Consider the following 24,609-nt stretch of genomic DNA (forward strand, 5'->3'; position numbering starts at 1 on the left):
CAATTTGAACCATCAAAGTTAAGGCTTGTCTCTAGCCAACGAAATCTCTGTAAAAAAAAACCCTACTTGTCTTGGATTTTGAACTCGAGGACCTTCAACTTGAAGGAGTTGCCATTAGTTTGATACCTAGAGGTATTGCGGCTACGGCCCAACACAGACGAGTGCCAATCTGTAAGGTCACACTCAGTTAGCTTTTGAATACCTAGAACTAAATACTCGGCCTTAAGAACTGCTGGGTATTTAGTATCAGTTGGTGAAATTTTTGTTCTACCTTCCATTTATCCCGTTCATTTGATTTCATGGAACTTTTGTTCCGCACTCAAGCTCAATGTTTATCTGGAGCCAGAACTTTCCACGGAATTTGACCTAAAGTTTCATCTCTACAGTGAAGTTCCGTGTATTCAAATGGGTGCTCATTGAATTGCCAGAAAAATGTGAGGGAATGTCAGCGTCAGGGAAAAAAACAAAATAATGCCGTTAATATCAATAAAATTACCGCGTCGGTCTGAGTTCTGATCTACACGACCTCTCCGGCGGGCTGCAGATTCATGTTAGTTTCCTCGGAAAAGTTCCCGCCAAAGCAAAAGCACATCGTTTCTTTCCTCGGGAAAGCTTTCAGATCCTGATCAATGCCGCTGAGCAGATTGCCAGTTAACGTGCATTCATTAATGGCACCACTTGTGAGGAAGGAAATTGGTCCCATGGGCCCATAGAGACAGCACTAGTACGGCTTCTTCTGGCGCAGAGAGGCCAATTGGTGACATGATCAAAATGCGGGGATATTACGAAAAATGTACCCACCGACACCTCCTAGTCCAATAAAAAAAAAGAGAGTTGTGCCGACAGTGAACATGCGGGCTTCCTGCTTCTTTTTTTCCCATTTGCCATAAAAAGTATATCACCTTTTGAGTGTCTAGACACCACTTTTACAGATCTAGTCGGGCACAGGGCGCTCTCTCTCTCAAATTGATCGAAATCAAGATCTAATTCCCCATACATACTGTAAGCAGGTATGCAGATAAAGGTTCCTGTGGTTACTGACATCTTCTGGTGTACATGAAACATGATGGCGAGCAGAGATGGCCATATAATGATAGAAAAGTGGCTGTAGTGCACAGAGTTGTACTAGCGCACAAGCTTGTGCCAAAGAACTATGAGCAACTTTCAAGATTTCAGAACAGATTCCAAAGGAAAAGTTTAACAGAGATGACGAGTTACAGGCAGATATGGCCCAAATTAATTTTGTCGTCATTTGATTCTTAGATTAACCACTAGAATGGAAAATTTGAATATTGGAAGATCCGAAAGGAAGAAAGTAAGAATAAATTGATGATGTGATCAATGAGAAATGACGTCACCCAGGTTACAGCAGTAACCGGGCTGAATGTAATCAACAGGAAAATGCTGATAAAATACCATAATCAATAGAAGCTAGCAGAATGTTTATGTACAAGATAGCATGAGTTCCATGAAATGTCTATTTAACAAATCAAGCTCATGCAGCAGCAGCCTGTTCTTCATCAACCTGGGATGCAGGAAGAAGGGTGCAGATAAGGTTTCGATCACCATATACATTGTCCACACGCCCTGATTGAAAAAGACAGAACGAAACCAGTTAGAAATTTTGAAACGAAATGTAAACTTTCTTTCAATGATTCACAAGCAGGAGGAGAGCTCTCAGCATATTGCGATTTAAAATATGTTTTATTAAGCATCATATTTCTCATCTTCCAGTTGAAAACTAAAACTAGCAAGCCATATAATAAGGTGTTAACTACCACTTGAAATTGCATCAATTCAGATATGAAAAAATAGTAGGCATTCACTTGCTAGTCATATTCAAAAACATATTTACAATGAGAAAAGAATTCTACAGACCTACTTGCATCAATGCATCTGAGAACATGACATCCACAGTTTGATCTGATTAGATTGTTCTTAAGCAGAACGACAAAAAGCTTTTTACCTGTTGTTGGCCAGAACTTGGCAGTCCGAAGCCAAGCTGCCGGGAATGCAGCATACTCCCTCGAGTATGGTTTTGTCCACTCGTCTGCCATAACCAAAGAAGGTGGATGAGGAGCACCCTGCATAGATATAAACAGTGAGATTTGTGACTGCTATAAACATGGTTCCAGTTTTCACAGGTGTGGGAGATCAAACTCATTCATCATACATGGAAGTTCAACAGCCTAGCTGGAAAAGAAGGCCACATTCTTCTCAGTGTAGTTAACTTATCATCCTTACCTTAAGCACATTGTTATGGATATCTGCTTTCCCATTTTCAATCAGTGCTATTTCTTGCCTGATTGATATAAGAGTATCACAGAACCTGTCTAGCTCAGCCTGGAAAAGAGAATCTTATTCAGAAAAGCAGAAAAAGTTTTCAAGACAAATAGGAGGTAAGGTACTGTCGGAAACATAGAATACCTTGCTCTCACTCTCTGTGGGTTCAATCATCAGTGTTCCTGGAACAGGCCATGACATTGTGGGTGCATGGAATCCATAGTCCATAAGACGCTTTGCAACATCTTCAGGTTCAATCCCAGCGGTGTTCTGTACATGATGTGCAGATCCAATTAGTGACTGGCCCAAAAGAAATGAGAATGTACGAATGTTTATAGTCTGAAAACCTTGAAGCCCCTCAGGTCAATAATAAATTCATGAGCACATGTGCCATTCACACCCCAGAAAAGTACTGGATAATGATTCTGCACATGATAACACTATCAGGAAGTTCAATTGATAAACAGAGGTTGAATCACAAAAATGTCAAAAAAAAAATCCAAACCTCCAAACGCTTAGCCATGTAGTTTGCATTCAAAATAGCAAGTTTTGAAGCTTCAGTAAGTCCCTTGGATCCCATCATTGCAATGTATGTATAGGAAATGGGTAATATCAGGGCTGATCCCCATGGTGCTGCAGAGATGGTACCAAGAGGCTGAGATTGTTCAGGAGCTGGTATTCCACCAGTAGAAACCTGGAATCCAAAAAAGTGAAGGTTTCACATGCCACAGAAATTAAGCGCTCTAGACCCTTATGATGGTAAGAGGTTAAACACAATTGGCAGTTAAGGGATGCGTAAATGCATAATGTATGAGTTCATCATGCCTCAGACAGCATCTAAGTTGTGCCCCATGATATTCAAGTGCGAGATGCAGAATTAATGACTCTAGTGCAAGCAAATTCTTTGTTTTCATATTGCTGGAAAAGGATGATCTGCAAACTTCACCATCACTATTCAAACACATTCAAGTAACAGCAGAAAAATCAGCTCAAGAATTTAAGTATCAGAGAAGGTTAGGCACCATGAACTGAAAACAAAGCAGTAATGCAAAAAGCACGTGATTGATTACAGAAGTGTAGAATCATTTTTGGGTTATTAAGAACAACTTGAAACAATAGATAGTGAAATTGAAAAATCACATGCAACTTTTTCTCATTTTTTTCAACTAAGCACTAATCTGACTATCCATCTTTTATGATTGTCCACAAATTTACGATATGTCAGTTGGATATGCCAGTATATATATACATACTGGCATATCCAACTGACATATCATAAGTTTGTGGACAATCATAAAAGATACCGAGTGCTACGCAGAGATTACACAAGGATTAATTATCAAAGTTAAATAGGAAGTAGAAAGTCTTTAGGACAAATTTAAAGTCTCTCATTAGGTGCCACTCACAGTGAAAAAGGCTCTACAAGTTTTCATGTCTCATTTAACCACAACTATAACTTAAGACTCCAGGTGAGTCCTTTCATCAGCAGAACAGAATTGAGTGTGAGTCCTTTCATCAGCAGAACAGAATTGAGTGAACGCTATTTATGCTCATGTCCTCTCCTGCACTTGAGAATGAAGCTCCAAAATCTGAACGTTTTAAGGGTATAGTTACTGTTACAGGTATTGTTGAAAAATGTTGATCTGTGAACCCTGTTTGTCATAGTTTCCTTTCTTATCACTTCCATTCATCTATAGCTTCAGTACTTCTACATGAAGAACAGTATACTGGATTGATGCAGATATAATTATTTAACATCATTCATGTAGCCATTGGCGGGTGTGCCAACAAAATAAATGTGCTTGATATGACGAGGGACTCTTTCTAAACTAAGATGCACATGTGCATGGTAAAAGGCAACATAACTACCAGAAAACAATCTTACCACTGGATGTGATGGAAGAAATGGTGCCAAGTGCTTCTTCACACCGATCGGGCCCATTCCAGGACCACCTCCTCCGTGTGGGATACAAAAGGTTTTGTGTAGATTAAGATGGCATACATCAGCTCCTATAAACCCTGGACTTGTTAGACCAACCTGCATAAAGAAATTTAACACGACAAAGTCAATAGGATCATTAATCACAACTCAACCTCAATCCAGGTTTAACAAAAAAATTTGCCATCAATCATGATTCATACACCACAAAAAAAAAAATAACTTTTCCAATAAACCACCAAATTAAAGAATATTAATAAAGCTCTAAAGAAAGTAATACCTAAAGGAAATATAAAAAAATACAATGAAAAAGGGGAACTTCTAATGGAAGATAATTCTCACATTTAAGGTGAGGTGTTTAGATGGAGTGTTTTTGATATTCACAAATATCGTTCCTGGGAAAATATCAGCAAGGTTTTTCTCTTATATTTTTTAGCGATTCTTCTCAAGAAAATCTTGACAATTTTTGAAAAACTAAAAAAAAAATTAAAAAAACCTTAAAATGATAAAAAAAATAAAAAATATTAAAATCCCTGTACAAAATCACAAGAAAATGATAAAATCACAAGATTTTCTATTGGGTGAGATTTTCAAAATCTTGCAACCTTTCCCAATTTGTTTGTTTTATTTGATTTATTCATAAATATCGCGAGATTTTTAAAAATCTCGTGATATCTGTGACACACTGTTTCTGTTCTCTGTCCAGATTTCCTACTTCAGGTTTCCAAAAGGCGATGATTTCCAAGAGTGACTAGTTTTGTAGGAAACAGATGTCAAAGTGAAGCTAGTTATGAAATGTAGAAAATTACAAAATTGGAAGATGATATAGACCTTACTAGTGAAATATATGCCACTTGTCATATTAACTTATTTTCTTTCCTTGGAAATTATGAACAAGCATCTTATTAGTAATGACTAGACTGGAAGAAGCTCTCCACCAAAAGGGAAAAACATGCATGAAATTACAAAATATATACACAAGAAGGAGCTAAGCTCCACCTCCACCTATCACTTTTAGGGTAGTATATTTTGCCTAATACAAGCAACTCTTCTCACTTAACATGTCCTCTCCTCATGTGCATTATCCGCACTCTGCACCATTACAATCTCCCTAGTACCCTGAGTGCCTATGCTGGAAGGGGAGATGCCTTGTACAAAATCTCCAAGTTCTTTATTATGTAAAGCTTTTTCACTATATTAATCTACATTTATATAGTCAGAAAGTTGTGAAACTTTCCAACTGGTTATATTTGCATGGCATGATATTCATGCTTTCAGTTTATGCAATGTGGAACATAATTAGAACCATAAGATTCATGAAGAGCTTCTATAAGTCGGCCATTAAGACACAAGTATAATATAGGGAGGTTGATATTTCTAGTGTGACAGTATATTCATAATTCACAACAATAAAAGGCAGCTACCGTCACCAGTCCAGTAATAAAAAATTATAGAGAAAGTGTACCTGAGCATTCATGTTAGCACCATCCATGTAAACTTGACCCCCATTTTCATGAATTATTCTGCAAATCTCATCAATGCCCTCTTCATAGACTCCATGAGTTGAAGGATATGTAACCTGTTTCATATATACAAACTGAGTTATGAGACCTTTATTTCATAATTCATTCACAGTAATCAGCGAATGGAAATATATCTTAGACTTCAGCAAATGAACCATATCTCTGGATACCAAAAGATAAATCTGTCGAGCTCTAGATATGGTGGTTAGACAAAAAAGAAGATGCATAGCATGTACCATTAGAGCAGAGAGGTTGTCCCGGTTGGCTTCAGCAGCTTTTCTCAACTCCTCTATGTTAATATTCCCCTTTGCATCAGTGCCAACTGCAACAATTTTCATCCCACACATGGCTGCACTAGCTGGATTTGTCCCATGAGCAGAAACAGGTATGATGCAGACATTTCTGTGGTGATCACCTCTTGCCTACAGAATAAATTTTGATTGGAGTGAACTATCAGAAAGCCTCCAAATACTTGGTTTACATGTCGAGATTTGGAATACATACTTTATGATAAGCACGGATAACCATAAGTCCAGCATACTCTCCAGCAGCACCAGCATTTGGTTGCAATGAGAAGGAGTCAAAGCCAGTGATGGTGCACAATAAGTTACCCAAATCATCGAACATTTCCTACAGTATTTATATTTAAGAAAAAATCAGTTCCTAGTTCCTAAGAATTAGAAGCAAACTTGCGAACTGAAGATAGGCCCAAAAAGAAGATTGCTAAACAATTACTTGGTAACCAGCCACTTGGTCCAAAGGAGCAAATGGATGAATATCTGCAAAGCTGGGCCAAGTAACAGGCATCATCTCCACTGTTGCATTCAGTTTCATTGTACAAGATCCCAACGGAATCATGCTGTGACATAATGAAAGATCTTTTGATTGGAGCCTGTGAAGGTAGCGAAGAAGTTCATGTTCTGTGTGGTACCTGAAAGAGTAACACATATTCAAGAGTTAGACGCACATATTTATGATACTAATAGGAATATATAAGAACAGAAATATACTATACATGTTAAAAATTGGATGGGTCAAGTAGGCACTCTTGCGCACTAGCCCATGCGGAATACTGGCCTGCACCTCTGCTGCAAGAGATTCAGCTGTGAATGGTACCTAATGATCAACCACATCATTTGAACAGCCATAATCAGAATTTAAAGCAAGGCCTTTAGAGAGAATTACAAGCTTATACTCACAGGTTTACCACCAGCAAACACTTCAAAAAGCTTGTCAACATCCTCCAAAGTAGTAGTTTCGTCAAACGATACGGTTATCTGAAACAACAAATTTACATCCCTCGTAAATCCAGACCACCAGTTTTGGAGTGAGGACATCGCTTTCTTATGGCTTGGAAAATAAAGGCAAGGTCTAGAACTGCTTACAGTGTTCTTGTCAACCACCCTTAAATTCATCTCATGCTTGATGGCAGCTTCTGAGATTGCATGCGAATCAGCACATTTGACCTTGACAGTGTCAAAGAATGGGAGCTCAGGAGGAGTCACAGTTCCAAGTTTCTTTAGACCAAACGCAAAAGTCCCAGCAAGGCCATGGACACGCTCAGCAATGGCTTTTAGCCCTTCAGGTCCATGATAAACTGCATACATTGCAGCCATATTTGCAAGTAATGCCTGGGGAAAAAGAGGAAAATTAAGAAGGATTCTCCAATATATAAAACACTCCAGATAGCATTGTTTAGGCTCACAGACTGATAGGATATACCAACTTACGTTGGAACCAGGGTAACTTTTTAAATTAGATTATGGATCGCAAGCTAATACTACAGGATCTCAAGCTTTGGATATTTAATGTCTCCAAATAACTAAACCTGACTCCAACTTCAAATTTAATATGGAAAAAGATCTATCAAGTAAACAGACTCAGAACAAAAACGTTCTGTAAGAATGGTCATTTTGTGGCCTGATGCGAGATGCGGTTAATCGCTTACTACACTATTTTTGAGTATCAAGCAACAATAATTGGTGATCATAAGCCTAGGAGAAAAGATCCATAAACCAAAGCAGCAGCAGCAGCAGCAGATTGAGAACATCACCCTTCACATAAGTCGTTTGAGAATTACAAAAGCCTATGGAATAATTTATCCATCAAAGATCTAAACTAGATTACGTCCATACCCGAATCCAAGTTATGAGAAATCCAAAGAATTCGGGAATAAACTCATTGATCGAAGATCTAAACTATAGCCAAATTTTAGGCAGACCGGAACCCCTGTGATGAGAAACACACAGATTTCTGGAGTATACATACCCGTCGAAGATCTAAACTGCAACCAAGTTCCATGCACGCATGAATCCGAGTTATGAAAGATCAAAAATTTCTAGACAAAAGCTAAAGATCTAAGCTATAATAACCAAATTAGGAAGAAACCTGAGCGGTGCAAATATTGCTTGTGGCCTTGTCGCGCCTAATATGTTGCTCCCTTGTCTGCATTGCCATCCGCAGGGCCTGCTTCCCCGTCGAATCAACACTCACTCCGATGATCCTCCCAGGCATCATCCGCTTGTACTCTTGTGACGTTGCCAAGAACGCAGCATGAGGACCACCATAGCCCATGGGAACACCAAATCTTTGAGCCGATCCGACGACGATGTCGGCCCCCAGCTCGCCTGGAGGCGTAAGCATTGTCAAGGCCAGCAGATCCGACGCCATGACCACCTTCACGCCACTGGCGTGCGCCTTCTCGATGAAAGCTGAGTAATCGATGATCTCTCCCTCTGTTCCAGGGTACTGAACCAGCACCCCGCAGACATCCCCAGATGCATAACTGATATCCTTGAGATCGGAAACGACCACCTCGAGATCGAAGCCGCCGGCTCGGGTCTTGCAGATGTCGATGGTCTGCGGGTGGCAATTCGAAGCGATGACGAACGTCTTTTTCTTCCCCTTCTGGATGCTGTTGCACATGGACATGGCTTCCGCCGCGGCGGTGCCCTCGTCGAGGAGGGAGGCGTTCGACATGGGGAGCCCGGTGAGATCGGTAATCATGGTCTGGAAATTCAGCAAGGACTCAAGCCTCCCTTGCGCGATTTCGGCCTGGTAAGGAGTGTACTGCGTGTACCACCCTGGATTTTCCATGATATTCCTCAGAATCACGGCCGGCACAAAGGTGTTGTAGTATCCCATCCCGATGAACGACTTGAAGATCTTGTTCTTGGAGGCGAGCTCCTGCATGTGGGCGATCATCTGGCTCTCCGTGAGCCCCTCGTCGAACTTGGAGAACTTCATAGGCTCGATCCGAATCGATTTCGGGACGGTGGCGTCGATGAGGGCGTCGACGGAGTCGAAGCCGACGGAAGAGGCCATCTTCGACTGCTCGTCCAGCGTGGCGGAGTTGTGACGGCGGGGGAAGGTGTCGGACGGCTTCAGAGCCTCGACGGAGACGGAGCGGCGACCAGAGAAGGAAGAGCACGGGGAGTTTGTGGTGTAGTTGGGATTGAAGAGGCGGGTAGAGGGTGAGGTGAAGGAGGAGAGGTACCTAGCTTGGTGGTGTTGGGTTGCATGATGTTGGCGGTTGGCCAGGAGGCGCCGGAGGATTGCCCGGTGGGCGAGCTTCCTGGCACGTTCCATGGTGGCCGGTGGTGGGTGTCGGGGAGGGGAGGAGGAGGGAGGGGAGCTCCTCCAAGATGGGAGAGCTGATGGTGGTGGTGATCTGGGAGTTTGGAAATGGTGGGGAGGGAACGGAGAGTTTTAAAATAACCCCATCGAAAACTTGTGCCCATCGTTAGCTCGCAGATTTGGTGGTGATGGAGAGAGGGAGAGAGGGAGATTGAGATTTGATGGTCTGTATTCCATCGCGGAAGAGAATCACCGTTTTGGCCTCCGCCATTGTCTCGTCTTTCTTTTCTGCACTTCCCCTTTCCATTTTTCTCATTATTAATTTCTATAATGGAATCTTGCGTCGGACCGTGATCGGATGCTCGCGTTCCATGGACAGGACGACAAGAACGTCTTGTTCTCTGCGCCTCTAAACAATTGTGCCAAGTGTCCATCGTTTGATGAAGCTAAGCACAGACAACGTGTTTGTTAACGACCAGACATGTTAGATAAAGGAATAGAATAGCTAAAATCTATATCATTTTTTTTCTCATTATATATATATATATATATATATGTCACGTGCATATGGACATTTATTTTTGTGCAATTGGGTTGAATTATTAAATAAAAGTTTTTTTTCAATAAAAAAAAACAGAGCCCACGTGGATCTTTTTGTCCGAATGTGACGCAAATGCGTCAAGCAAAAACACAATAAATAACTATTTTTTTTCGGGTCGAAAAATTTGTTGTGGCCGGTGAGCTTCGTATCTCCTGTTCAACCGGACTATTTTTCTTTCTTTTTTTTTTAATATCTTTGTCCGAATCTAAACCGATTTTGAATCCAAATATTTAATAGAAAAAAAAAACAATTTGAAATGGATTTGTGGTAGAATTTGGTCTGACTGAGGACTTGATTTTTTCAAGAGGCGGAGTCAAGGGGGGCTTGCATGGATCCGGCCTTACCTCAAATTTTTTTAAATAAAAAAATTTACATGAAAATCTTAGATTTTATTTATTTTATATAAAATTTTTTAAAAATGATATTTTAGCCTTTATCAAAATTTAAAATTTTTTTTACTCTATCCTTAAATCAAACCCCTTTGAATGTACATAAACTTTTACATATTAACTATTGAATGAACTGCGAATATGAAAAGGACGTCGGCTGCCTACATTCTGCCATGGTTTGTCGCATTCCGGTTGGTAGGTTGGGGAAAATTTTATTGATCCACGGCATATTCTTATCCAGGTTTTTTACATAAAAATAAGATAAAATAAGATAAAAGTGAAAAATTATTGAAGAAAAGTAAAAAATATTCTCCCTCGAAGGACGCCAAAATTAAGCACAACAACTATGAAAATCAAACCGACAACTAAGCTTTATTGTCCGACCACCCACCAACTGTTCTGCGCCCTTTAAATTATTAGCTAGTGTTGGCGAAATTGGTCCAAAGTTGCCCCATTTTTTTAGTCACTCATGCATACGGTAGCTATTTTGTAATTATAATTAATTTATTTTTTATAATGTTTAATACATTTTCTAACTTTATTCCCATTTTTTTAAAAAAAATCAAGCTTTGAAACTTTTGAGATTCACAAACGGGTCAGATTCTCCCGGCTTTCTTTGTAGATGTGATGTTTCTGGACACATTTAAATCGATATTTTTCAATGGTTTATAATAAAGTCGAGTTGGCACAAGTCCTTGGAGTGAGGCACATTTTTAAAAGCGACCTCACATTGGGGCATTAAATATGAGTAAATAGCAAGAAAACAATTTTATTAGGTGCAAAAGGGTAAATAAGCGAGTCTTTGAAGGGCACTAGCCAAAACAAGACAAGGGGGGAAGAGGGAAGTGCAGAATTATAAGGTTGGGTCAGAGTCCCAACAATGAGATGACTAAGCAAAAGAGAAAATTATGTGAAGCCATAAATATTGGGCAAATTTCTTTGAACCCCAGCTGGCCAATAAAGAAAGAGCATGTGGATGTGGGGGAGGGAAGATAAGACTCTTGGGTGGTCACAAGCATCTTCTTCTTCTCTTTCTATCTCTAGATAGAATTTTCTCATGGCACAAATTTTTTTAGAAGGATTTTTTTTTTTTTGGGGACATCTTCTTCTTCTCTTTCTATCTCTAGATAGAATTTTCTCATGGCACAAATTTTTTCAGAAAGAATATAGTTTTTTTTTGAGGGAATGCTGGTGGATGAGGAAAATGCTTTGGTTAGCTCCCAAGAAGGAAGGGGTTGGCTGCATTCCCATTCACACCCAGCTTATCCCCAATTTCACCCCTTCTTCTTGCCTCACAACCTTACATACCAAATCTAGAGAGAGAAAGCAACCAAGTCACTTGTTTTGTCAGGATCTCCCACTGTTGGTGCCTTATCATTTTTTTCTTACAAATGCAATGGATCCTTTCATGTACCTACTTGTCACTTCAGATCTTAACAGTTCACAAACTCAACAAGTGATCTCTCTCTCTCTAAGTGATGGGTAGCGAAAATGGTTTGGTTGGGTGACATGTTGTAGCCATGTTCTCAATTCGACTCGAAAAAGTGCTATTCTGCTATTCTGACAATATTAAAGATTACTATTGATCTTGAGATTATATGTCATATTATGAGGCCAAGTGAACCGGTTCATGTCTATATTATTTCTCTTTTTCTCTCTCTCTTTATATATATATATATATATATATATATATATATATATATATATATATATAGTTTATGAGTAAACTCATTTAAGTCACTCAAACCTGGTTTGGCTAAACAAAATTTGATGATTAAACGTTCTTTTGACGTTAATGCTTTCTTTTTTGTTATATTCTGATTTTTTATTGACATGTCGATACAGAATGTTCAAGTGTGCAATTTTTTAAAGTTTTCCTGTCATGAGCACACATATAACTATATGTACAGTTGCAATTATATTATAAGATTTCCAAAACTCATATAATATTTTGGGACATTCATTAGGTAACCCTGATGACCAAATAAGCCTCTTTTCTTTGGATGGCATGCTGCTGTGACTTGGAACTTTTCTAACTTTGAAAATCTGTATGTCAAATTCTGCTTAGTTCAATAAAAACCAATAGAGCAAAAACCAGTTTTTAGCAAAATCCAGTTTTGATGTAATCTAGAAATGCTTGAAATTGTGTTTTGCCGAAAAAATCTCCATCCAAGTCACTCCCGATTTTTTTTTTTCACATTCGCAAATTATTCTCTTATATATGCAGGTTGCAAAGTGTAAGATAAAAATGACAAAATATCTCGAGATTTTCGCTCGCAAAAATCTCTTTTCCCGATAAAGAGATTTGTGACTATAGTTCGAACAGACTAACCATTCTCCAGTCACTAACTTTCAAGGGCTACGAAAAATCTAGCATTCTAGTGTTTTCTGCGGAAAGATATATCCAACGTTTGCTTGCTTCCTGTAGTTACATATGTTAAGAACATGTCCAGAATAAAAGAAAAAAAGTTTATATCATGACATATATTCGAATGAGACCCGTCTAAAATTTTGATAATAATAATAATAACAATACAAGTTTCACTCTTTTTATGGATCCAGATCCACACTTTATATATATATATACAAATGAAACATTAGATCTCCAACATTGGTTTGTGAGATATACATATTACATATTCTTCAAGAACAAGCGAATAATAGCATTGAAATGGTATTCTAACAATATAGAATATACTTGAGATTTGAATAATTTTATAGGAAGCTTTGACACAATCTTGGAAAACATATATTATTTTTGCTTTTATTTAATCAATAATTAGATATCTGCCGATACGAGGCTGTATCGGCCGATATCTAAAAGGCATCCCGATACGATCTTGACAACCATAGTCCTAACCCCCCTCATGAGTCATGACTTGTCCTTGACCCATGTTTTTATTTTTCCAATTGACTGAAGTGACATTTTTGTTTTTTCTTTTCACCCCCTCTGATGAATCAGAGGCAAATAATAAAAAAAAAGGCACATGGTTTCATGTAATAATTTAAACTTTTTTTTTTTGGCACCTTTCGAATTCCTACCAACCCCAATCCCCAAAAGGTGTTTGCGGGCGCATGAGTGAAGTGACTCCAAAGGCAAAAAAGGCCACACTTTTCAAAGTGTTCCAAGGAATCTATGCGCTCTCTTTTTTTCAAAAAAGTTGTCGACCAAACTATCCGAAGTTTTTTTTTTATTTAAATAAATAATTTAAGTACTTTAAATTAATTTTAAAAATCAATTATTTTACATTTAGTAATTTAACTAGTTGAATGAGTGGAAAGAAACTGTCTAGAGTTACATTAGGATTTGAATGAACTTATATTTATTTTTTTTAACTTGAAAATAACGGTTATATCTTTATTTTACAGTTCAAAAAAAATAACAACAATCAAAGTGAATGACCAAACAAAAACAAATATAGTTGTTTTGTTTGGTTTTCTTTTGGTTTTAGGTCCAGCGTTAGGCCACTTGTTTGTACTGAAGCGGCGGCTACTCTAAATCAGGCGGTTCTGTTCTGGCTTTTCTGCGGCCGCCGGCGTTCTGATTTAACTTTTTACTTTACTGTGGGTGTCAAGTTTCAACAGATGGGTGAAGCATTATTGGGGACCGTCGCATGTGGTCTCTTTCATCCATCATCCCTACGCGTTGGGGAAATCTGATCGTTCCCCAAATCAGGATGTAACATCAATCACCGTAGGTTAATCTCGTCTTCTCATTTTCAATTCGAGCAGGAAAGGCGTACACGACGATCAATGCTGATGTTGGTCATCATCCATCACAAACCAGGCACTGGAGATTTCAGTTTTATCTAAGATTTATGAGTTTTAACGAAGCATATGATGTGCCTATGTTTACTGAAAAGACAGTGAAAGCCTGCTTCCCTTGATTTAATTGTCCATGTTCATAGCGGCATCCCCAACAGTGTTTACCCTGAAGAGATCGCCCTTTTAAGTATATTGATCGATCCTTGGGGTTGAGGATGCACTTTCTGATTGTTGCAGTCTCTTCATTCTACAGTTTCTTTCTGGGCAGACCCTTTTCTTTTGGTCTTATGGAGTGGAGTATTCTGCAACTGCCCAAATTGATGCATTATCTGCAGAGACGAATATGCTTTGCATCAGATTTACAAGGCTTGTTGGGTAGCAGAATTTGATACTTGTGCCCCCACTTTTTTTATACATATGTTGATATTCTCCGCTTCATGGAAACCCAATTGCAGAGCAGGACATGGTTAATTATTTGTCTGACTGTTGATTACAATGAACCATTAAAGAGAAAAACTTCGGTCAACATCATGTGAAAACTCAGATTGCAGAAAATCAAGGCCATTTTATCGTATAAAGATTTTTTTTTTTTGAGTAGGGCGGTACCATTTTCTTTTATGCTACCAAAGTTTTTCCCGAATGTTGTTTATGCTCATATAGTAAATGCTTGTTTCAATATGTTTTATTTTGGGTCCTCATTCATGACAAACTCTGTTGGTTTGTAAGATATAAGGAAGTGAATAGATCATATCTGTATGGGATGTATACCGCAACTAAGTTTGATCCATTGTTACATATATTGTGTATGAGTATTATACGGTAAGGAATTTCTCGAGTATGATATGACAAAATTGTATATCTCGAGAATATCTCGGGAAAATCTCGACAAATTTTTAAAAATTTTAAAATATTTAATAAATCTTAAAAATTATAAAAAAACAAAAATTAATAAAAATATGAAAAAACGCAAAAAATGTGTATTATACATGTTTTTTTCACGTTTTTTTTTTATTTTGTGGATTTTTTTTAAAAAAAACGCATCTAATTACTGTTTTATACGACTGACTAAATTTTCGTGTATTTAACGCATTGTTTTTAAATAAAATGTGTTTTTTGTGACAATGATTAACTTTGATCAATCAAACAATTGCATATTTAGCTTCAAATTTGAATGAAGAAAAGCAAGAGCATATGTAAATCCAATTCTTAAAAGTCCAACAGAGTCCAAAAGTCATTGATGATAGATCCGATGCTTCCAAATCCCATCCCACATTTAATGATGAAGTTATAATCTGATCTACAATGATGAATTAGATATGGATAATCAAAAATTTAACTGGGCATATTACATTAGTTATGATATCCATGTCCAGGTCTGGCTATAATTCTTACAATAGCGGCCTTAGTTTTCAATATATATATATATATTGATATATAAACCTAAGTTTCAAAAGAAATTTATATAACAGTAATAAGTCCCTAAACTTCCAAGACATTAGCTGTAATTAGAAAAATGATATTTGCAGATTGGCATTCAATAAGTTAATTGGGTCATTTGATATCACTTGCATGCTTTTGCTTAGGCATACAAGTTGGCAAGTCAAACTCTATATGGATCTGAATTTTCAAAATGCCTATGTTAGGACTGAACATGTCCAACTCAAAAGACTAAGTTTTCCAAATATTCATTTCCTTCATGGGCACTTAATCATCTCTGGCGGATTTTCTTCACCGGCGGCAATCTTCCCCGCCTGAACCTACTTGACTGATTGATTATGACTGTACTGGAACTTCACTTACTGATCTGATAACAGGAAATGCATACAGAATCACAGATTGGACATAGTAGAGCTAAAAGAGGCAGAACATCAACCTTGGTCCAACGTATATTGCATCACTATGCTGTTCATGAAAGCTTTTGTTCATTATCCGGATCAACTAATTGTTCATTTTCTCGGATCTCTAGCTCTAATCTGGTAGCTCGTTATTTGTCTGTATATATAAGCTCAACCTTCTTCACTGAGGCTATGTTGGATGCCTAGCCTGGGATTTGAAATCTGCATTAGGTGAGATCCACTACTGAAGTAAACAGTGGATTTCACAGCTGTGGATTTAATTAAGAGCCACATTACCTTATAAAAAACATGGATCTGTACGGGTTTAAGATATCTGTGGATCTGGGTACCCTTGGATCCTCAGATCTAAGGTCCACTAGTCATTAAGTGAACAAAGGTACTGTGGTTAGCAATATTAGTTTAACCTTAGTTGATACCACAAAAAGAAGGTTGCCCTCTTCTCAAAATGCAAAAATTTAGTTCATGTTCTATAAAGCACAATTAAGTTGAAGCTCGGATCACCTGCATGTCTAAGGGGTTAGACTTAAGAACTAGATCAAAAGCTCAAATCCCAAGAACGTGAACTACTGGGAATTTCTGCCAACTTTGCTAAACATGTTTGGTTTCTACTTTTAGCTAATTGTGTGAAAGGAATCGCAACAAATATCTGTTTTTTCCTTTTTTCTCAGCTTCATGAAAGTCCTGATTCCAATATATTTAATGCTTCATTTGTACAATAATTTGATCAGCACGGCTGTCAGTGTAAAGAATCCTAATCAATAACTCGATTCTATATACATATTCTCAAGAAGCACTATATGTCTGACAGTCCAAGCCTGCCTTACCACACTAACCCGATTGAGTGTAGTTTTAGTTTTAAACTAATTGCTGGATAGAAATGTTGAAGCGCTTCTTAATTCAGAGAGAGGGAGAGAGAGAGAATAAGGCACATAACATGTCCGGCAGATACCTACCTGGCTGAAGAAGGTGAAGAGTAAAACAGTAATATGAAGAAATGTCTGTCAGGAACTAACTTTCACAGAAGAAGAAGAAGAAGAAGAAGGAAGAAGCAGGGAGGGGGGTGGAACTTGCTTGGAAGGAGAGGATTTAGGCAGAAAGTACATCTACGGTTGGGAATTCATTTTTCAACGTCGACATCCAAAATAAATGTGCTTGGCATAATGTGGTATGACCACAACTTTCTGTGGTCAATATTATAGATTTGGCAATAAAGAACCTTAAAGCCTAGGGTGGGGTTATAAAGAGCTAGGGCTCTAGTTGGAACAGAAAATGAGGTCCTAGCTAGCTAGTGACCTAAACCAACTTGGATCTGAATCTGCCTGCAACCAATTCAATCCCATTCACGAGAGCTAAGCTACACATATGAACCAATCAATGGCGAGGCTGATGCAAGTTTTTAAGTGGGCATTGTCAAGTTTCACACATGAATGATCCTATCAAAAGGATTGCAATACGAAAACAGCGTATTTTTGGTTTAGATCCACAGAAAATTTTTCTCCTACTTGATGGGATCTTATCGATTTAAGGAGCCAAATCTTGAACAGTTAAAAGGCCACTAATGATTTCTTGAACAATCAGGCTGGACTACCCTAGAGTTGCTAACTCATAGACACACAAGGACTAAACCAAAGCGGTTTAATTTTTACTGCAACTAAGAGAAGATCTAGTGCCACAAAACCACATATTTCTGGTTACTGTAGCATGAATATTTGGCATGCAAGCTTGTCAAGAATGTATATACGATTACTGATAAACGTTGCTTCAAATACTGAGAAAACACCGGAACTATTTTCATGTCGTTCATACTTCACACTGTAAAAGTATCACAAATCTACATTGCTTCAAATACTGAGAAAACACCGGAACTATTTTCATGTCGTTCGTACTTCACACTGTAAAAGTATCACAAGCCTACATTGCTTCAAATATTGAGAAAACACCGGAACTATTTTCATGTCGTTTCATACTTCACACTGTAAAAGTATACACTTTTCTGCATGTATATATATATATATATATATATATATATATATATATATATATTGATGCATTTTCATAATTTACTGTAAGAAATGTGCTCTTGAAAGGGGAAAAAAAGAGATTTTCCTGCAAAATTTGGAGATATTTGTCCTCCCCGACAAGTTGCCTCTTGAATGAAGCGGATTTGATATGGGTATGATCAATAATAGATAAACCGATGAAGGGAAGGAGAAGTTGTGGGGGACAAGGCGGTAGTGGTGTACCAGAAGAAGCAAAGAGCCCGTTTTACGTCACCCTCCAGCATTCCCTAAACTGATACGCACTCCTCTGCTACACGTCGCCAGTGCCATGCACCAAACAAGGCAACCTCCTCCATTTCTCCTTCCCCAAATGGAATGGTACAGCGTTCCTCCAACTGGGAACCTCATCAACACACCCTCCACCTCCATTCAGATGTCTCCCCACATCCTCATTCTCATTTAAACAATCCAATTCCTGCTCTTCTTTTCAAGAAAAAGCTTCAGTAGGCTTCTTTTTGACAAATGAGAGAGCGAGAGAGAGAGAGCACATTGCTGGGGTCTAATTGAATTCTTTTTGAGAGTGGTAGGTTTGAACCAGAGATATGGACGATCTGTCTGTTGCCGAAAGGGTCATTGCAGCCCAGTGGTTCCTTGCAGGGCTCTCCATTCTCCCCCACCCAAAAATGGCACCAGAGGGCAGTTACCCATCCACACCACCTTTTCCTTTTTCCTTTCTTGGGGCAATACCACATGGCAGACCTCATTCATGACTGAGAGCACCTCCCCTCCCCTCATCTCTCTCTCTCTCTCTCTCTCTCTCTCCCTTCTGTTCATCACCGCGTTTCTTCTCCTTATCAGAATTTCCATTTCTGATGACAGTTCTTTATGCTAGGTAATCTTGATATAAGGCAAACCCAATTATGTTTCGCACACACTAAAACATCTTTCATGTTATTGCACACACTGGCCCTCTTTCTCTTTCCCTTTCTGCCTGCGAGTCTCCTTTTAACTCAAAGAAGGAGGAGGCACTCTTAAGATCTTTTGAGAGACAAACCCACTAAACCAGTTTTGGCTCCACCTTTCTTCTACAAGAAAGAAAGCAAGAGGGGGAAGAAAGCTATTATTGTTAACAGCCTGAGAGTGTGGAGATCATATTTAAGCGAGCATGGGACGTGGGAAAATCGAGATCAAGCGGATTGAGAACGCCACCAACCGGCAAGTGACGTTCTCCAAGCGGCGGGGCGGGTTGCTGAAGAAGGCGCATGAGCTCGCCGTCCTCTGCGATGCCCAGATCGGACTCATCATCTTCTCCAGCAGTGGGAAGATGTTCGAGTACTGCAGTCCCCACTCCAGGTTCCTCCATATCTGTCGCAGCAATGCTGTTTTATAATTGTTTTCTCTTGCCTAGGATTTTGGTCTAGAAAATTTGATCAAGTGAAGCCATTCTTCAGATTATATATATTTTGGTAAGATGTGACAAGTTTTCTTCGTTAAGTGCGTGATTTTCTGCTTACTTTCATGAAAGATTTAGCAGTGCAGTTCTATATTAACTTGACTATGAAGCGATTCCAGGTTTCATAATTATAAGATCCTGAAATCTTTGACCGGATTGACAATAAAGACTTTGCTTTAATTATTGCTAGATATTTAGGTTCTTTCCTTTTCCTTCAGATGGTTTTATAGACGCTGGGGTAAATCTTGACATGAAAATGACATTGCTTTCTTTCTATTTAATTTGAACATATTGTCACAGCTTCTGAGTCCTTGTTCTTCTCCAATGAAACATTTTGACTAAAAAATCGAAGGCGTCTATCAAATAATTTGGTTCTGATATGCTTGTTATGAAGCAGCTGAAGTAAAGACACATGCGATACGATGATCATGAACCATAATTATTTGACAGACAGCTGTTAATCAAAAGGATTATATAATCGAATCACGATAGTCGAACTAAATCAACTAAGTCTTGTGATTAATGAGCAGCAGCACAAGACATTAAAAGAGATAAAGTTCTTCATATGAAATTTTCTGAATCTTTATATTCTTTCGTTATTATAAGGAATTCAGCTTTCACAAATGACACAACAAGGGAAGAAATTAAGAAACACAGAAAGATGTGAGGAAAAACGAAAATAAAAAAGCTGATGCGTTTCTAGACATACACTTATTTTTGGTTCAGATTAACAAAACTTAATTATAGGTTCCAATTACTTTCTCTACAATCCGGTCGTTATGAGGTGAAGGAACTGCTATGTAAGACGCTGGATTGCATTACATGGAACAGTCTTTATCTGCTGTTCTTTGGTTTTATAACGTAAAACATATTCAGACATGCAAAAACAGCCTGCCATTAGTAGAAAAACTCAAATTCGGAAGAGTGGTACTGCAGGATATAATGATTAACTTCACTCTATGCCATCAAGCATATAAATCGCCTCTCAGTCACCTCGTAGTCAATAAATACTATGCTTAACGATAGTACAGAACTTCTTTTCATGTATCATCTCGACTACAGATTCTCAAGCAGTCAAACTGGCCTTTACCAGATTCTCGTCATAGATTGATGAAACGTCATTTGAAGAACACTATTGTTTAACTATAATAAGATTCTGCCTTTCATGCTATACACACGCGCGCATGCACATATCTGTTTCCAAGCGTATTAATTCCTAAAGCACGTATCATTCGCCTGCTAAGGAACTGATCCGATAGTTCATCGACTAAGAGAGAAAATATCCCGGTGGTGTTCTCGATACTTGTTTCTACATTCACTCCGTTCAGATCACGTCCATTGATCTTCAGATGAAAAGAATGTTGACGAATGCATCTTTTGTCTTCACAGTGCATAGGCAATATCCTCACAGGCAGACCATTTTCTGTAGCACGTTGGTGAGCATGTTTTGGGAAAAAGGGAACAGTTTTTGGCAGTCAGAAACTTGGCTTATTCAAACCAAATTGGCAATATCCTTCACTTTAAGCAACAGATTTGCAAGATGAAATCAGTATCATCAAGTAGAGGATATGGCGGTGCTGGGTTTGCCATGTGGGTCTGCAGGTCATCTGAACAGGCATAAGTCTGTAGTAGGACCACCCTGCACACTGTGAAATGGTGCAGAGTCTCAATGAAAGCTCATCATTTCCGGGCTTGTTTAGCCTTTACTAGACATTAGTTCACGAGTGTATAATCACAAGCATCGGGATATGTTTCTACTGTGTCACCAACTTATAGGATATTTCGTGATATTTGCAACTTATTTTTACATGTTTGCGTTTCAAGATTTCTTCTCGACTTTTTAATTTTTCTTGAGTAATTTTGTGGTTTAAATTTTCCAAGATTCATCTTGAGAAAAAACGATGAAGTTAAGGAAAGGAAGTAGATGACTCTATTCATGAAATGTGCAGGAGGAGCTGGTAATTTGTATGGTACAAGAACGACGTGCATAAGAACTTTTGCTGCTATGTGTAGCTTAGATGAGTCGAGATGCTAAGATTTCAATCCAACTGCTACTAGTGACCCTGTAGGACATGTAAACGGGAATTCCAGATCTAGGAACTTTAAAGATTATGAAGGGAGCGCTACCCAATTAAATACCACATTTTGTTGGTCGATAATATGCCAGATCTTTAGAATTTTACACTTTTTCTCTTCTAAAATATAATTTTCGACATCAATGTCATATACTTTGTTTTTGTGTTTACACGTTCTTAGTCATGTTATAGAATATTTTTTTCATCCTTGTGAGCGCATAGTAGCTATTACCATGTATCAAATGATGAAATAGAAAGTGGTCACTCTTGCAGCATGCGCCAGATTATTGATAGATTCAAGAAAGCATCAGGCACTCGAATTCAGGAATACGATGATAAACAGGTTGGTCAGCACCAACAGATCTTCGCATTTTTTTTCCTTTTATGTAAATTATTGCAATATACAATATCGTACAGATGATTGACTATCGCAATTGAGTTCGATAAGATTACCTGACCATTGCCAGCAGATATACTGTGAGATGACAAAAATGAAGAATGAGAATGACAAGCTGCAAGCAACCATGCGACACTTAACTGGGGAGGATCTCACCACTCTCACCATGAACGATTTGCATCACCTTGAACAGCAACTTGAAGTTTCTGTAGATCGAGTTCGCGCAAGGAAGGTACAATTACAACGACAACTCCTCATGCTCTTCTCTCTCATTCTCGCTCTCCCTATCTGTATATGGGGTGCACTAACACATGGATGCTTACCCAGAACCAGTTGATCAACCAACAGCTTGACAACTTGCGTCGGAAGGTACCATTTGTACTTAAATGCATTGTTTCTTCATTTAGTTCAAGCCATAAAGTTACAAGAATCAAGATCACGTTGAGAGCTGAACTTTCTTCTCTTGTGAATAGGAGCGCCTTTTGGAAGAACACAACAATGAATTATCGAGAGCGGTAATCTGTACTTTCCAAGTTTCAACTTAGTTCTTTTTCTTGTTTCCCATTTTTGCAGCTCTATAATTGTTCTTTTTGTGTTGGATAGACTTTGGCTTCGTCCTTAGGTTCATATTTATGATAGTGGTTGAAATTTCAGCCTGAAAATCTGGAACTTATAGAAGTTAAGTCTAGCTTGGTGTATCTGCTTCTGAGTCAAATACGTCTTCTTTCTTATTCATTTTACAACGGCATACAGGAAAGGCGCTACTAGGAGAAATTTAAGTAGAAGCTAAGAATATCCCACAATGATTCGGTTAATGTGAATCTTAGAAGAAACCACACCTTCCATACCTACCAAAATTGAATTGGTGATTCATTCTTGTTTTTTTCGTTCTGATTCCATCTTCCTCTTCGGCCATGTAACGAGTTCTCTTCCATGTTCTAGAGAGGGAAAGAAACAGAGAAAAGGGAAGAATATATTATTATATTACGCTTTCAATTTTACCTTGCTTGTTTCTTTCGCAGCTAATTGAACGCCAAGTGGCAATGGAGCCCAAGGTGATCGATGCCCCAGCGCTGCTCGACCACTTTGGCACCTTCTATCAAGATGAGCAATCCAGAGACCTGCTTCAGCTTTCTCCTCCTTTCTCCTACCGGCTTCAGCCCACTCAGCCCAACCTGCAGGATCCAAACCTCCATCACCATGGCCTGCAGCTCTGGTAATCTGAAAAACCTGAAAGAAATAAAGGAACACCTTCACGCCGTCCATTCTGTATCGTACTTCTGTCAGCTGAATCATATATATTTCACTACTTTGATCACTATCTGATTATCTGCAGACTGTCCTGCTGATGATGAAAAGACTGGAACGATGCTGTGAACGTATTAACTAGTGAAGAAAGAACTTTAAAGTCGGGGCAGAGAAATGAAACCAAACAACGAAGACATCTATTTAGTTATGTTTTAATTTCTTTTTCCATGCTAACTAGAAGAGCAGACTGTGAGCTGACTACTCTATTTGGGTTCATATATGGATGCCATGAACATATTTATGTGACAGAAGACTAAGTGATTATGCCTCAATATTTGATTAGTACAGTTAGCGTAATTAAGCTCATAAAATCGTCAACATAGTAGAACCATGCATTATTTCATAAGAGAACGTATCATAGACAATTTAAAATATCTTAAGCATTATATATAAAAATGCGAATGAGCGACTGGAAAACACTGGATCTATTTGTTTTCGAGTCAGTGCTGATTGGTTGATCACTGGATCTATTTGTTTTCGAGGCATTTTTATATATAATGCTTAGTTTGAGATTCTGTATTTCTTAACTAATTATGGGTTCATTTGTTAAGCTGTCCTCCAAACATGACGAGAAGTTTACTTATCAAACTTGAATCTTTTGAAATTCTATGATGTCCTCTTGAGTGGTCTCTAAATATATTACGTGAATGTTTATGTATCCATGCCATTAATCTATCTATGCATCTGGGCGAGCGGTTTGGGCAATGTACAAGGCATGCATCAAACAATATTGAACGGTTCATCAACTCTGACTCATTCTACTTCTTATGGCAGTTCTTGGAAGAGATGATCTACAATAATTGGAAGGATCTAAATAGTCATGGTCCCCTTTAAGTTCCATCTACTGAAGCCAAAACCTTTCATCACCTAAGATGAAAATTGCAAAAGAACTGAGCTTGTCACTCAAAGTTAAAGAATCAGCAGTTTCGTTTGCGTATAATTTCCTGTCTTTTCCGGTCTATGAGATGATCTTTGACTTTGAGGGTTTAAGGGGAAGCTAGCCATGTCCACCGTCGTAGATAATTAATATACTATTTTCAAGTGAATAGGAGGTTCACAATCTACTGCCCATAAGAGGCTCAACCCCATTCCCCCTTCTTATAGTGTCCATGGCTGCATTGAAGCCTAGATAAGCAGCGGACCACCTTCAAATCAACTCGATTTGGAATTCTATTTTTATGGTTCTAGCACCCATAAGAATACACGATCTACATGTACCATGTACCAACCAGCCATCCTACGGCCTTTGAAGCTAAAGAATGTATTATTTGAGATAAATTTTCAGTACTTATGTGTTTTTTTAACTGGTAAATTAATTCGAGGACTACTCTTAAGGCTGTCATTTTGACTGATTCTAAGAGAGTGGCATTAGAAAAATTGTGAAAACAAGTTCACATCAAAATGTCAGCTCATATTAGATCAAAAAGAAAAAAATCATGAAGAT

The 24,609-nt window shown here is 38.3% G+C and overlaps 2 protein-coding genes across 4 annotated transcripts; one reads left to right on the plus strand and one right to left on the minus strand.

The window, feature by feature from the left end:
* Nucleotides 1–1,307: 1,307 nt before the first annotated feature.
* Nucleotides 1,308–9,443, minus strand: LOC116258789 (glycine dehydrogenase (decarboxylating), mitochondrial-like). The gene is made up of 15 exons (XM_031636186.2): nucleotides 8,134–9,443; nucleotides 7,131–7,376; nucleotides 6,945–7,022; nucleotides 6,761–6,861; nucleotides 6,481–6,676; nucleotides 6,250–6,375; nucleotides 5,982–6,167; nucleotides 5,688–5,801; nucleotides 4,169–4,321; nucleotides 2,789–2,977; nucleotides 2,631–2,708; nucleotides 2,428–2,553; nucleotides 2,245–2,343; nucleotides 1,967–2,084; nucleotides 1,308–1,587 (listed from the first exon to the last, which is right to left on the minus strand). Exons 1-15 carry the CDS (start codon nucleotides 9,331–9,333, stop codon nucleotides 1,496–1,498), a joined length of 3,102 nt encoding a protein of 1,033 aa, XP_031492046.1. The 5' UTR covers nucleotides 9,334–9,443; the 3' UTR covers nucleotides 1,308–1,495.
* Nucleotides 9,444–18,717: 9,274 nt separating this feature from the next.
* Nucleotides 18,718–23,458, plus strand: LOC116250769 (MADS-box protein AeAP3-2-like). 3 transcript variants are annotated; one of them, XM_031624713.2, is made up of 7 exons: nucleotides 18,718–19,285; nucleotides 21,734–21,803; nucleotides 21,909–22,089; nucleotides 22,185–22,226; nucleotides 22,331–22,372; nucleotides 22,880–23,073; nucleotides 23,194–23,458. In XM_031624713.2, coding segments are annotated over exons 1-7 (621 nt in total). In that variant the 5' UTR covers nucleotides 18,718–19,194; the 3' UTR covers nucleotides 23,195–23,458. The 3 variants fall into 3 exon arrangements, with proteins under 3 accessions (XP_031480573.1, XP_031480557.1, XP_031480567.1); XM_031624697.2 differs by having other exon boundaries at nucleotides 18,721–19,285; nucleotides 21,928–22,089; nucleotides 23,194–23,457; XM_031624707.2 differs by having other exon boundaries at nucleotides 18,726–19,285; nucleotides 21,931–22,089; nucleotides 23,194–23,456.
* Nucleotides 23,459–24,609: the final 1,151 nt, after the last annotated feature.

Source organism: Nymphaea colorata, chromosome 1 (assembly GCF_008831285.2).
Source record: "Nymphaea colorata isolate Beijing-Zhang1983 chromosome 1, ASM883128v2, whole genome shotgun sequence".
Lineage (NCBI taxonomy): Eukaryota > Viridiplantae > Streptophyta > Magnoliopsida > Nymphaeales > Nymphaeaceae > Nymphaea > Nymphaea colorata.